The 15771-nt window shown below is 37.4% G+C and overlaps 1 protein-coding gene across 1 annotated transcript in view; it reads left to right on the top strand.

The window, feature by feature from the left end:
- Positions 1–4065: 4065 nt before the first annotated feature.
- The window catches only part of LOC144437781 (copine-8-like), a 15923-nt gene continuing 4217 nt past the window's right edge, over positions 4066–15771 (top strand). Inside the window, exons 1-11 of the mRNA XM_078126801.1 lie at positions 4066–4279; positions 6963–7003; positions 7454–7500; positions 8891–8994; positions 9984–10023; positions 10947–11017; positions 11821–11890; positions 12613–12716; positions 13172–13318; positions 14161–14251; positions 14784–14946. Coding sequence (XP_077982927.1) covers positions 4215–4279; positions 6963–7003; positions 7454–7500; positions 8891–8994; positions 9984–10023; positions 10947–11017; positions 11821–11890; positions 12613–12716; positions 13172–13318; positions 14161–14251; positions 14784–14946 — 943 coding nt within the window. The 5' untranslated portion in view covers positions 4066–4214. The remainder of the gene's footprint in view (positions 4280–6962; positions 7004–7453; positions 7501–8890; positions 8995–9983; positions 10024–10946; positions 11018–11820; positions 11891–12612; positions 12717–13171; positions 13319–14160; positions 14252–14783; positions 14947–15771) is intronic.

Here is a 15771-nt window from a genome sequence, read left to right as displayed (position 1 = left end):
CGAAACATGTACAATGTAAAGGCACCTATTAATAAGCCCAGAGCTTAACAATGTCAAGTCGTGATCCAGTGTGTTGTGACAAATTGTCATAAACCCCAAAACAAAAAAACAAGGTGACAAGATACAAACAATCAAGACAAATCAGATTTATAAAAAGTTGATAGTAACATTTTTTTTATCATATGTACATCAAGTTAATTTCATGAACATGTGATTTAGCACTGACGCTATATCATAGTCTGCGTGGTGTGGATTTCACACACGGTGTTATTTCCAGATATTCAATACGGAGAGAACAACTTCCTTTGCGACTATAGTACATGCCTTGTGGTTTTCTATTTATAGAATATAGTATTTTCCAGATACACCCACGAGATTCTTTCAGCTAAATTTCTGACAAAAAATGGTGTGTGAAATCTTATCTTAATTTGAATTGACAGGACGAACAGCGTTGGTTTTCGCCGGGCACGGTGACGGTATAGGAAAGAACATAATTTCGACACATGTTGGTGCCTTTTAGCGTAGTAGTAGACATCTCAAGTAGACAAGATAGGAGACTTGAAAGTGACGTCACCACTTCCGGTCGATCCTGAGAGTGCCCTTCATGATGATCCAAGGCTTCACATAATTTCCTAGAAAATGCTCTCATGCAGACGACACGTTTTGAGTGTAAACTGTACCGGAAGTTTTAACATATACCGTAATAAGGGAACAGAGATCAGAGATCATCAACCGCATTTTTCATCCCCCATACCCAAACATCATCAAAATAACTCAATTTCCGGCTATCCTCTTCCCAAGTATTACCGTACTTGAATATTGGCCAGAACGTACTCGCTTCTGCCTAAATAAGAATTAAAAAATGTGTTGGTTCCGGTTACCCGACCCCACCTAGTTTTTTTTTCACGCCGACCTTAAAACTATTTTACGTTTTGGAGAAAGAAATAATAAAATCGCGAAAATAGTGAAGTCTCGCAAGAAATACGTAGTAGATGCGGAAACTTACATCAATTTAAAGATAATATAAAACTGATCTTCCAATCTGTTATGGCTTGGAACCACGCAATTTTTTGTTTGTTTAGGACTTACTACTCTGCAGGTGACTGATGAGTTCGATGATCTTCGATCGATTTGCCGAAACTCTCCTTAACTGAACAACGTTACCTATTTGAGGCAATGTCTAATAAGTTGGATTATTATCCAGGCTGTGAATCTGAAAATGATATTGAAATATTTTCGATATCAGCGAGTACCGGTCATCCGCCGAAAAATCAAATTTACCGCATCGATCTCCGCGTGTCATTTTTTTTTCACACGTATGGCTATCGCTGCCGTTGTAGTGACGCATCCTAAAGTAAGTAAGTAAGTCAGTCAGCCAGTCAGTCAGTATTAAAGTAAGTAAGTAAATAACAAGAATAATAAAAGAACTCCTCAAACGAAAAGCGCGTAAATTAGTTGCCTGTGACTTCGAAACATCACAATGTTCTTTTGATCGGTTCTCGAATTCGACCTGCTTCGATCGACGCATTATACGTACGCATGCAGTAAGTACGTAAAAGAGAGACAGCATCGGCAACCAAATTGAATACCTACATCTCAGTATGATTTAGAACGTAAACAAACGTTCCCATTCATAATTTTGGCATCAGAGTAGATTTGTCGTGGAACTGAACCCAACCAACAGTGGTAGTTATAAGGACTTTGATCATTTTTTGTTTACCGGGTCACCTAGCCAAGTCTAAACTATATAAAATTCGAACATGGAACACGTGACATGATAGCAGGATATGTGAATATTCTAGATCTCCTCGAGTTCCATTTAGAGTTTTAGAATTGTTGTGTTCTCTGTGTATAGTTGTTCTTATTCTTTCAGATCACATGTCTTCGTGTTTGCACTATACACGTATATGTTACGAAAGGATCGCAAAAAACATTCAAGTTCTGGTAACCTCCGAAAAACTACAATTCTCAGAAACTTGAGTAAGTATACGCGATTGCATGAACCGTACTATATATTCTATGACACCGCAAATATGTTGACGGCGATGCCATTGAACCCATAATCAATATTCGGCTTTTTAACATCTCAATTGTTTTTTTTTTATTTTGACCGAGCTCGAGGGTGAACTTCTTTCCGAGTTTTTACCCAGCAGGTTCCCGATAGGCCTGGTCCATTTGTCGGAGTTGGCGTGTGCGACGGTAAGTTAGACCACGACTATATAGACAATATCCCTGCTTGGAGGGATACGTACTGAATATTTCCTTCAAGATCTCTGCTAATAATACATATGTGTACTACTGCAATACTGCAAGTATCCCAGTGTCGTAGTATCATGAGTCGCAGGGCTCGAAACTGTTCAAGAATTATGACAAGTATATTAAAGTACGACATATTTGTACAAGGTACCTCAAAAGTTATTCACAAACAAGCAACTGTTCTTATTCAAGGACACCAAGTTTGCTTTTGTATGTTAGAATTTCTCCTCTCCGAATAATTTCCTATCATTTACAGAACTATTGCCGGTGAACTATACATAAACTACATTTTTTTTCGTACTTCGAATCTGATTACAACCCGATTGAACTGTGACAACATGATGAGACTTCCCAGAAGCCTTAGGGTCACAGTCTAAATTGCAAACGTTTGTGGATCTACATATTACAGTATGTGAAACGATTGGATTGGTAGTCTCAGTTTATCCGTATATGTACTGATTGTAAGCGGGGGCGACATCAATAGTTCAATGTAGGATAGAAGCACTAAATGGTTACACTTAGGCCTCAAACCCCCACCCCCACCCCACCCCCTTCTGTGACTAAATTGGTCAAAATTGAAAATTGCTTCAAACTACACAACCAATTTTAAATCAAATATGTAGTAGACTAAGTATGTAGTGCTATGAATACAAAGCCAGTATTTAGTGAGGAAAATATAGTTCTATTGTTAACGTTGACTCTCACTTTATTTTTATGCCATGCATTTACTATAGCAAAAATTCTCCTATTTCTCAATTTGACATTTGAAAAGAACAATTTGTATTTAGGGATACAAAGCATCTATTAAAAGTAAAATTGATTTTGTAGGATGAGAACTGAAATGGCTCAACCACCCCCCCCCTCCCGCGCGCCAAAGTAAAATAATTTAGTTTTCTATCCTGCATTGAACTATTGATCTCACCCCAAAGACATACAGACGCACAGTTTACTGTTTACATTAAATTTTGTATTAAGTTATAAAAGAGACTGTTTTCTCTAGTTACTCAAACATGTTATTTCAATGAATTACAGTCGTGTCCCACTGCTCATACGTTAGGCTTTAATTAAAGCTACCATTTTGTTAAAATTACCAAAACTTAAAATGTTAAGTAGCGACCAATTTTATGCATAGGTAGTTCAGAAACATAAGAAATCCTGATTTCGTCCGGGTCGCTGATTTTAGGATGCGGGCCCAAAAATCATTTTGATTTGTTTTATTTCACCATATAATGTGTACAGCTACATAAATGCATTTACCAATATGTACTATTCATTCCCTGGGATTCATCATTAATATGCAGCAGGGTGTACGTTGTTATGAGCCGCAAAACAGTTTCAAAAGTGTCCTCTAGTTGCAACCAGTGCTGCCATATCATTAAGGCCGGCGGGTATAAAGTAATTAGTTTATAGTTGTCAACCTAAACCATTTGACTTATTATATGTTACGTATTGTTACCGTAGCAACGAATACAGTTATATGGGAATTTCTTTGTTTATTTATCTGTGCTGACCCGGCATCATATTGGTCAGGTATGTGACAAGTATTTCAGCCGCACAAATGATAAATTAGACATGCAAACCTCGTATTTCACTTGGTGTAATACATATCAATGTAACCAGGTAAACAGAAACAGAAAGCTGTGCTTGCAAGACCTACAATACATGAAAGCGGATTTGCATATAAATACTGTCCACAGATCTCGAAATAAAACAGTAGACGCATGGTAAATGAGTCACAACTGACCGTGACCTATCGTGACATATACACGCCCTCAACGATAAAAACACAATTTTATTGGACACCACATAGTGACGAGTTGGTCGCTGAAGTGGCATGGGTTGTAAAACGCCTACAGTCGTCTACATATCTACAGGTCGAGAGTTGAAGACCTCGAACAGCTGTAGCATAGTATCGCATCGCATAACAAGTGAATTCGTCTGCTGACCTACCCGAAACGATGACGGCGAAGGCGAGTGGTCAAGTGGGGCCTTTCAGTGAAGTGGAATTGAGATTGTCGGCAAGGTAAGACCGCAATGTAAAGTTATTTATTTTGGCAAAGTACAATGTTATAATTACGTAATTATGCACAGATTACGCACGAATCATACCACAACCACAGTAATCGACACAGTACATTCATCGGCAGCAAGACACCCGCCCATGAAGTCCAGAATTTGAAAGGCTATACCCACACACTTCCAATGCGTGTGGTAGGTTTTAACAATGTATACATGTAATACCGTGTAACCATGAATAACTTTCAAAGTTGTGCAGGTCTCTGTCTAGAGTGTGTATCATTATGGATGTATACATCCATGTATGATATGCATTTATATATGTAACAGAGCCATATCTAGTAGGGTTGGTGCTATTTCAAGCCAACTTATTAACATATCAAAAGACCTGTGACCCGATACCTCAGCTCTAGCCGCTTGCCCCCATTTATGATTTACAAACTTCCACGATGAAAAGAAATCAAATGCTGTGAGGTGATTCGTAGAGTTACCCTTACTCCGACACTTGGCCGACCTACAGCCGTTCACAACCAACCATGCACCAATATAAATTGATCAATGTTTTACAGCGTTACGCCTAGTTGGTTTCATAACTTTACAACGGGGCTGACACTTATGCTACTAGTCTAGTACTACTGCATTACAACGCAGACAAAGAACAATAAAGGCGTTATACTATAAAGTGTAACTAACTCCTCGTAAATACTTTTCTAAGTGTTTTGCTATACAAATATTTTGAACACGATATAACATGTCGAAATAATGCAGTCGTGATGTATCAGTAGAGTCACAAATAGAAGATCCTACGCCACGTTCCCTATGAGTAAAATGGGTCCGTCTGTTCCTCGCCGGTATAAGGTAACGTTATTCAATCGAGTCAAGTCTATTTTGGTCAGTAAGTTTGAGCGAAAAATCGTGACCAGAAATACTATATAAATATATTGATATATATGAATTATGAAAAGGTGGCTTGGGTACTTTGTTACATTCGATTCTCCACTACAAATTTGTTTCGTATGGCCAGTATAGTTGGTCACACTCGTCAGGTGGGTGAATGCGAAATGGCACACGACACGTGTAGCAGTTTTATTTAATAGTGGGTTCATGTTTGTAATTGATAATTACTAGGCTATTGTTATCAATGGTTGTGTTATTTATAGTTACATAATAGGAACTTCCTCCTGTGTCAGCCGCACAACCGAAAACAATAGCCTAGTAATGACTACATACATGAACCCACAAAATAATACTGCTGCACGTGTCGTGGTCACTTCGCATTCACCCACCTGACGAATATGACCAGCTATACTAGCCATACGAAACAAATTTGTAGTGGAGAATTGAATGTAACAACGGTAACCAAGCCACCATTTCATCATTCATTTATCAAGCTCTCCATCCGTATCGAGCACTGTACACCAGAATATATATATATATATATATATATATATATATATATATATATATATATATATATATATATATATATATACACGCACACACACACGCACACACACACACACACACACATACACACACACGCACACAATATTAATACATTAATTGGTGATGCTATACTTACACATGTAATTTATATATGTGATACAGGTACACCATTGGCATAACCCATGTCGTTAAAAAGTTCATTTTAACGAGGATATTTGGCATTGTCTGGTGACGATGAGCAGAATTAACACTGAAGTCTACGAATGATAATAAATATAACCTTTTCTTTCCATCGTACAAGTTTGTGATTGCATGTTAAATATTAAGTATGGTAAATACAAACTATTTCAGGATTGGGTTGGGTTGGTATAGGATACTGCTTGTGGGTATTTTTATTTTTACTTTAACAAACACGTAGTGTTTTTGCAACTGAGAACGAAATTACATTACATGTACGTCACTAGGTCTGGAAATATGAGCACCGGGAAACTCCGACACGTCCCCGTTCCACCCCGAATTATAGGGCAGAGACGTGTCGGAGCTCTCCGACGAATCATATAGTATTTTCCCCAGAGCTGTCAATCGACATGATATACAGGGTACACACAACACTGCGTGATAATTGCAGGTCGTTATTCAAATTAATTGAACAAAAATAGAATGAACTATTTTCAGTACACGGACATATCAATAACGACACGTACCATCATGATACAACTTACTGTAAACTCGGGTATTACCAGGAAAGTTTATGCAATCAGTGAGTGCTTGACATGGAGCCATCACATTTCGAACTCAGAGCGGTACTCGCGGTCTAAAGTCAAGTGGTGTGCGGATTTTGGCTATCACCTCATCCCCATATGACTTGACTCTAGGCTATATGCGGATACTCTATAGTATGCCTCTTGAGAGACGTTGACCCATGCGTGAGGGTATTTTGTTACGGCTTAGCGTACAGACTAGATATCCCATAGAATGATTGAAAACTTGGGGTAAATATATACTGGTATGATACCACCATTACCCTTGAATCCTACGTGACTGAAATTTGAAACTAGGAAAACTTTGTTTTGGGTTTCTGAGGTTAAGTTACAAATTGATTATTGCGAACCGATTAAAAGGGCATTGACCTTATCTACATGTATATCTTATGATATGTCATCTTTTATTTACAGATCAATTTATACTTCAGATTAGAAAACAAAGATAAATGTCTAAATGTCATTAATGTGTATCTCTTACAGGAATCTACAAGATAAGGATTTATTTTCAGACTCTGACCCATGTGAGTAAACTATATTTTGATATGAGAGAGAGAGAGAGAGAGAGAGAGAGAGAGAGAGAGAGAGAGAGAGAGAGAGAGAGAGAGAGAGAGAGAGAGAGAGAGAGAGAGAGAGAGAGAGAGAGAGAGAGAGAGAGAGAGAGAGAGAGGGGGGGGGGAGGGGGAGGGGAGAGAGAGGGGGAGGGAGGGCGAGAGAGAGAGACTAAGGAGATTTAGAGAGGGAGAGACTGACGGACAGATAGACAGACAGGTAGACAGATAGATGCAGATCCAATAGACGTAGACAGACAGAGGGACAACGAGACAGAGACAGACTAGAGACTTTATCGTGATTATTGTCAATCTTCGAACTCATAAAACTGTTTTGGCACAAGTTACACCGCTTTATCTGTCTACATCTATGCGTATTAACATGTAACACTCCTTTATTATGTGTTTGGTATTTATTTACAGTCTGTGTAGTGTATTTGAAGGAACTCTGCAACAATGACTTTGTCGAGGTAAGAGATTAGAATAATTTCATAATATGCAAATGTCGAGGGAGTGTGTATGAGATGACAGTTTTCAATATCTGTTCGTTCTCAAGTTGTTAGCACTAAAACATGTTATATCGCTAGATTAATTCATCTGTTTACCCTTTCCAACAACAACAACAACAACAATAACAACAACTATCTTCTTGTAATTGATAACTCTGCCAAGTTTACGTTTCTCACTGTATTCTCTCTATAAGCTACCACACTATTTCAGCTATCCTAAACTGCCATTTTGATTTTCGGAATTACAGCTGGCGAACATTCAAAACATCAAAATGGCAGTAAGGATATCTGAAATAATATAGTAGTGTTTGTCTTTCGTGGCTATAGATAGTCTACCTACGTACGCACAATAAGCCTTTAAAAAATGCTGTAGGTATTATCTAAATAGATTTTAAGTATCGGACAAATATATAGGACCAACTGCACAGTTGCAGAAATCAATTTGTAATAGAACTTAACAACAGCAATCAAGAAAAAAAAATACAATTGGTTATCACAAATACAATACCTTATTATACAGAGATACGGGTTGAAAGCTAAATCTTGTAAAATGTTGATAATGATTTTAATACAATATAAAACACATTCAACTACGGTCGAAACAGGGTAGGTTTACAAAGAGTCAAGTAGCTAGGTATCCCGATTTGTAGTGTTAACGGTAAGGAATTGGTGTCCGGCCTCTTCATCAAGCTTCTCAACCATCTTCTTTCTCATCAACCATAGCTGTCGATAGCGTGACATGACTCGTCGTATCTTTCAGACAAAATTTACCCTTTCCACAACAATTTTCGTAATGATATCTATATTTTTATCCTCACATCATTCGTAATAGTCTAGGTGTTATCCGTGACATCAAATGACAAGATCTTTCTTCACCCCGTCTAGATCAATGAGTCATGAACCAAAAGTTATTCATGCAAATGAGTAAACCACCAACTGATGTAAACAGTGTATATCCTGATCGGACAAATGGGCCATTATATTGATATTTGGACAAAATGTACATGTAACTGCCCCAATAAACACCAAATTATCAGTGGGCCGAATTCCGAGTGTGATTGATTGACAAAGACATGACATGACTGTGTGGGTGGGTACGTTTGAATTGGAAATTTCATGTCAGGACGGCATTGAGCTAGACGTTAAGAGAGATTCAAAGCCAAGGATAGCATTTAGACTACATTCAATGGTAATGTGATCGAGACTGAAGAGATACGTCACCGTACGTAACTCGGAAAGGCGATAGTTTCATTGACAACCATAGTTCAAGTTTTGCACTCAATACATATGCTTGTGTTGATACAGTTATTATTATTATTATTATTATATATATGTATATTTATATTTTCAGATCGGCAGAACAGAAACGGTCTCGAAAAACCTCAGCCCAGACTTCATCAAGACATTCAAATTAGATTATTTCGAAGAGGAAGAACAAGAAATCAAATTTGAAGTGTTAGTAAAATGATCCTGTATTAACATTATAATAGAGATCTTTTCATTAAATTTGCACACACTCGTTATACAGCAGCATACTAGAATGTATGGTGACTAATCTCAAGCTTTCACGTTGCTATGGTGATATTTAAATTAATTATCGGCATAGGTTTCACGACTAATGCTTACCAATGCCAAAAATCTTCGGTTCTAAAATGGACATTAGATATACACAATTTTTCTTTATCGTCACAAACCCAGGAACTGAAAAATATTTTGAGGAATTTGAAATGGGTGCGCTCGTATGTTTGATTTAACATAACGGAAATGTTTCTACGTCTTCTTCACACAGTGCAGCCGCTAGCAATTCTTTGTGTGTGAAACTACACATATGACAGACGAATTCTCCTTCGATATATTAGCATTGAAGTTAGACTCTTATTTTGTTACAAAAACGCTATCTAACTAACTAACTAACTAACTAACTAACTAACTGACTGACTGACTGACTGACTGACTGACTGACTGACTGACTGACTGACTAACTAACTAACTAACTAACTAACTGACTGACTAACTAACTTACTTTAGCTAACTGACTGACTGACTGACTGACTGACTTCATAAATAAATAAATAAATAAATAAATAAATAAATAAACAAATACATAAATAAACAAATAAATAAATAAATAAATTACTTAATTAATACAAACGGAAATAAATAAACATCCTGTCAAATTTATGTACTCGAAAAATCCCTCCTCGAATTTTCAACACGAATGCAGCGCTTCAACATAATGCTGTAAAGTAATTTAAATATTTCGGTAATACATGTACAACGACTTTCAAGTGGCGAATTCGAGGTTGTTAAAATATCTGTAACTTCTGACAAATCTGTCATATTTTTGACACAATCAAATGTCCACTGACATGACAATTTGAGATATAATCATAAGGCCATAGCTTGTTACCATTGCTTAACATGATTTTTGGTTATCCTCACAGATATGACGCTGATTCCAGTAGTGAAAAACTTTCCAAACATGTAAGTAGAACTTCCCTTAGTCCCAATCAATACATGCACCACAGCGCATTGCATTTTTGCAACATACGTCCACCCTGTGTGCGTACAGAGGCTACAATGGATTCGGAATGCCCCCCAGTGAGTTGGGGACGTGTAAAGGCCGTTGTGCCGTTATAGGTCCGTGTTAGAGGTAGACGTAAAACGTGCTTATTAAGTGATATATATATATATATATATATATATATATATATATATATATATATATATATATATATATATATATATATATATATATATATATATATATATATATATATATATATATATATATATATAAATAACAGTATTGTTCTGTAACATTACATTTAATTCGACTCCAGATGCCTATACATGTAATTATCTACAGATATGATCATCTGAACCAATAAACAAAACAAAAAACAAACAAACAAAAAACAAACAAACAAACAAACAAACAAAATGAATAAGAAACGCATGTCATATTCTTACTATGGAATAAATGACTCGTTTAAGGAACGCAAAGTAATTCCAATCGAAGTGCTTCCCTGGCTGATCATGTTCGCGTAATTTACTACCAAGATGAAGTTGTTATATATCAATTGTAATAGCCGATTGGGATAATGGTCTAATATTCGAGAATGTGTTTTTGACCCCCTCCAGACAATGCTGGTTTGCTGTCAGTCCGTTCCTACGGTGTGCATACATTTGCATAATTTGTACCGTCTGTTACCATACATATAACAAAGTAAATAGTGATCTTTAACAGAGTAGCTCATTGATCATCAGTGATCACGAACGAATTAACATATTCATCGGGGTCTAATCCAAATAACAATACCATGGCGCATAATTTTATCAAACGAAAGTTAAACATGCACACTTGTAAATGTATTTGCAAAGACTCGTTTTGTTATTTTCACCAGGATTATTTAGGAGAAGTTTACTGTACATTGAAGAATATTGTAGCAAGGAGAAGATTAGAAATACCCATTGAGTAAGTAAATCCTACGAAAACAACCCCCCCCCCTCCCCACCGCGATGTAACACATGTACAGTAGTACAATTTACTGCAGCATTTGGAAATTGTAATTACGTGATGTGAATTTTCTCATGTATCCTATTCTATACTTAGATTTTGAGTGATCTACCCATACTCTATGTCACTAGTTTGCTTTGACAGACACAGATAAGCCACCAAGACACTTCCAATGTGGCAGTAGTAAGGTACGCTGTCACATGTTGGGGCGCCCTCATGCATCTGCCAACACCTTTAAATTTAGAGCATGGCCGATCAGCACGACGTGTCTACGATTTTACTTTGCGATGTATTTTCAAGTTTGAAAATGGATGCCTTTGGTAGTTTTTTGAAATTATAGTGTCTTCTTTGCACAGGAAATGAGAGCGCTGTGTCAACATTAGCTATTATAGTGGTCCGATGACTCCGGGCCGTTTACTTTTTTTTGTTCAGCTGGAAAGTATGCACATAGTATCATTCGTTGTTGTTGGTGTTCCCAAGTAGACCACAAAACACGTTCTGTTTGGCATTCCAGTCGACGTGGGTATAATCAGAAGTGCCATGGATATTAACGTAAAGAACTAACATTCGTGCTGTATGACATTCTCGCAAACCAAAGCTGTTATTTCTTCCGCGACACTGCGAAAAAAAAGAGGCTGTGGTTTACGACCGTAATGGCTCTATGTATTCTAAGGCCTACAAACACTCAGCACCGTCAGTACAAGCGAATATATACACTATCAAATGGCAATATCTTATGTCCGTCTCTCCTTATTCGATAGTTTCAAGGGGCATACCAAACGTGATCGAGGAACCTTAATTATTTGTGTAGAAGACGTCGGAGATTGCTTGGTAAGTTCTCCGACAACTGCTTTTGAGTGGAGTGGGTTGGAGTGACATTTCACACTTATGTACTCCTTTAAAAAAAAAATATTTTACTCTTAAAATGGAACTGAAATAATGACCTTGCATGATGGTATCAAAAACTCCACCCAGCACCAGCACCATCACCACCAACAGCATCCAGTCAACACCACCGTACCACCACCATGCCACCACCACCACCACCACTAATACCACCATCACCATTATCCCCACCCTTAACACCATCACTGCACCGCCACCATATATTGTACCATCACTGTACCACCACCACCACCACCACCGTACCACCCCTCCACCTCCACCACCACCACCACACCAGCACAGTGTCACTACCACCACCACCACCACCACCACAGCAGCAGCAACAACAACAACCGTACCACCACCACCACCATACAACCACATCATACCACTAACACCATCTCCACCACACGAAACCACCACCACCCGTACCACCACCATGCACAATAAACTGTGAGCAGATATGATCGACAAAAAAATCTCTGCATTTATCGTTGATATAACAGTGAATATAGAGAACTCCTTCTACGAGTAAGAAATATTTTATACACCTCACAACTGACGTCGGCATGTTAGAACAATATTAATCACCATTTGTTTGGCAACACAGCCTAGCCTACTAATAGGTTCTTTATGTAGTCTAACTTGTATGTAATTGACATTTTCAGGATTTGGTAACTTTACAGTTCAGAGCGAATTCACTGGACAAGATGGATCTCTTCGGAAAATCTGACCCGTTCCTGACATTCCACAGGATAAACAGAGATAAAAGGTGAAGTGTCAAACTGTAAATCAACAAGTGTATATTTCGTAGTCATATGTAGAGGTTTATTATTCGCTGTTCGTCAGATGTGGTACCGATTTCTTTCTCACTTTGTGAAGTCAAAGAGATTGTATGCCACGAGTACGGATCGGCCGATATTAAATTATTCAAAAGGTAGATATTGGAAACAGATTTGTATTTTCTCTTCCGCTGATGACAGTAAACCATATTAATGTACCATTTGGTTCGTCACATATGGTCTGTTGGCGTTCGGATTATAAGCAACCGTGGTTATGGGTTATAGCGCCACCTAGAGTTTACGGCACAGTTCACACTAGTACGAAATAGCTTCAACTTACAGGTATATATATTCAAAATAGTGCAGATTTTCCAAATTTGTCTTCCTTCATAAAATATATGTCAATACCTCATCATTTTCTTCTCAAATTTATTTCCCCTTTCAGTTTGACGATGGTCCATCGAACTGAGGTTATCAAGAAAAATTTGAACCCGATTTGGAAATCATTCACCGTTCCGATGAAAAGTCTATGTTGTAATGATCGTAACAGGAAAATTATCGTAAATTGTTGGGACTGGAATAAAACAGGAAGGTATCAAATTTGTCTTTTGTTCTCATGATTACGTACATTTTGTATGACGCCTTCTCGACAGAACGAAAATACTAATATAATTCAAAGGAAACAAACCTGATATGTTATAGCAAAGGTCACTAGTTTCTATTTTTGATATATATAGTAAATAGGCGGTATAAAATATGCAAATATATGCAGGCCGCCTGATATGAGTAGGAGCGGACTGACAGCAAACCAGCGTTGTCTGGGGGTCAAAACACATTCTTGGTTAAACTTTAGACCATTACCAATCAGCTATTATATCTTATATTAAAACTTTGTCTTGGTAGTAAATTACGCAAACATATGCAATATACCTCGCAAGGGAATCACTTCGATTGGAGTTAATTGCATTCCTTAAATGAGTTCTTTATTCCACAGTAAGAATATTTCATGCGTTTCTCATTTATTTCGGTTTTTTTTTAGTTCACGATCACATGATGACCACTCTGCAGAGATTTACATGTATTTGGCATATGGTGTCAAACTGACAAAATTGTTAGTTTTTATATAACACTTAAACTGAATTGTCCACGCTGTGCTTAAACGTTTTAAGTTGACCTCTGACATAGACCTATAACGGCACAACGGCCTATACACTTCCTCAACTCACTTCTGAGCATACCGAATCCATTGTATCCTCTTGTACGCTGCCGCACATAGGATGAAAGTATGTTGCAATGTAATGTGTTGTGGTGCATACATGTATTGATTGGGACTACGGGAAGCCCTAGTTACACGTTTGTTGTTGTTGTTGTTGTTGTTGTTGTTGTTGTTGTTGTTGTTGTTGTGTGACTTTTATTTTATATTCATGTTTCCAGTGATGATTATATAGGTGAATGCGAGTTTACATTAAATGAACTTACTGAGAGTCAAGTTGGTGCCACAGACATACCAGGAAGTACATACAAGGTAGGTTTAAAAAGTAGTCCACAAAACCTGTTCTCACATTTTTTTAAAAAGGAAAACCATGCGTGTACATAAGCTCATATTATGGTTAAAACGTCTCGTCTGTCGCCTACGTGTTTCTGACCGAGTCTGTACCAAGATGTAGTCATATAGTATAGCGCCACCTACAGTCCATGCAAAGTGTATTAACGTTTTGTTTTTCCTTTGTTTTCAAATGAAATTGTGCAAGTATCATACAATAAAAGGAACACAAAGTCATCTCACGTGAAAAGAGTTTCGATATTCTTCCATATTTTGATGTTTAGGTAATGCCAAAGAACTGTCCAACTTTCGATATGACACATCCTTGCTAAGAAGTAGGATAAGCTTATCCCCACCAGATACGAATCGAACGTCAGTGTTTGACGGTGTAATGTAATGTAATGTAATGTAATGTAATGTAATGTAATGTAGTGTAATGCAACGTAAAGATGTTACAGTAATGTAATGAATTCTTGCATTATTACTGCAACGTATATTTGATGTCTTTCAACAGTTCATTGACCTCTTCAAGAAAGACAAAGATAAAAAGTATGAAAACTCTGGATTTCTAAGTCCGATGATATGTTTAATTGAAAAGAGGTACTCACCAATGGATTTCATAAGAAATGGTTCCAGAATACACTTTTTAATAGCTATCAACCCCAGTGCTTTCAACAGTAAGTGTTTTCAATTTGTTACTAGCAGTACGTATTGCAGTAGTATTACATGAATGTGGGAGGCTAGCCTGTTAACGAATGTTTTCTCTGGTAATTCCTTCATGGTTTGTTGTCCCACTATTTTCGCACATAAGCGGAAGTTTTGTCGAGGAAATTAATGGTTCAAAACGAGTAAACGGTAATGTTGTTTTTTAAGTATCGTGGTATTTTTGACACGATGGTGGTTTACGCCAATGATGGAACAATGCTCACGTTGTATATGTCAGTATCAACGTTACTACTCTGGATACAAACGTTATTTCTAAACCACGTCTGGTCAAAAAGTTCCTCAATCAGCACAAAATGTTGTTCATCCAATCAGTGAACCCCAACTGCTATAGTGACATAACCAGTGTATAATAGGTAGCACCCTGAGCTGACAAATATACCATATTTGGACTTTACATAATTGCCCCAATAAACACTAACTTTATTGGGGACTGTGTTATTGGTTAGAATTGTGTGATTGTAAAGACATGACGTTAATGACTGTGTGGGTGGCTCTGGATGAATTTAAATTGCATCTCATGCATCTCCGGACTTCTAGAGTAACGACTTTCACTATACTGTGAGTGTAGGTGTAAATCGTAACGATACTGTGTAGGAACTATACTACAATGTTACCAAATCGTTGTTAAAGCTTCATATATTGTCTATACCGGCTTTGACCAGGAATGTCAACGTTCTATCTCCCTTAAATACCATAAATTGTCTTACCTGAGGATTTTCTACAGACGAGTGGATATCCCATTCGATATATGTTGGACAACTAGAGTGTAATACATT

This window comes from Glandiceps talaboti, chromosome 7 (assembly GCF_964340395.1).
Source record: "Glandiceps talaboti chromosome 7, keGlaTala1.1, whole genome shotgun sequence".
In the NCBI taxonomy this organism is placed as follows: Eukaryota; Metazoa; Hemichordata; class Enteropneusta; family Spengelidae; genus Glandiceps; species Glandiceps talaboti.
Note: the sequence above shows the minus strand (reverse complement) of the source record. Positions and strands in the feature narration are given on the sequence as shown.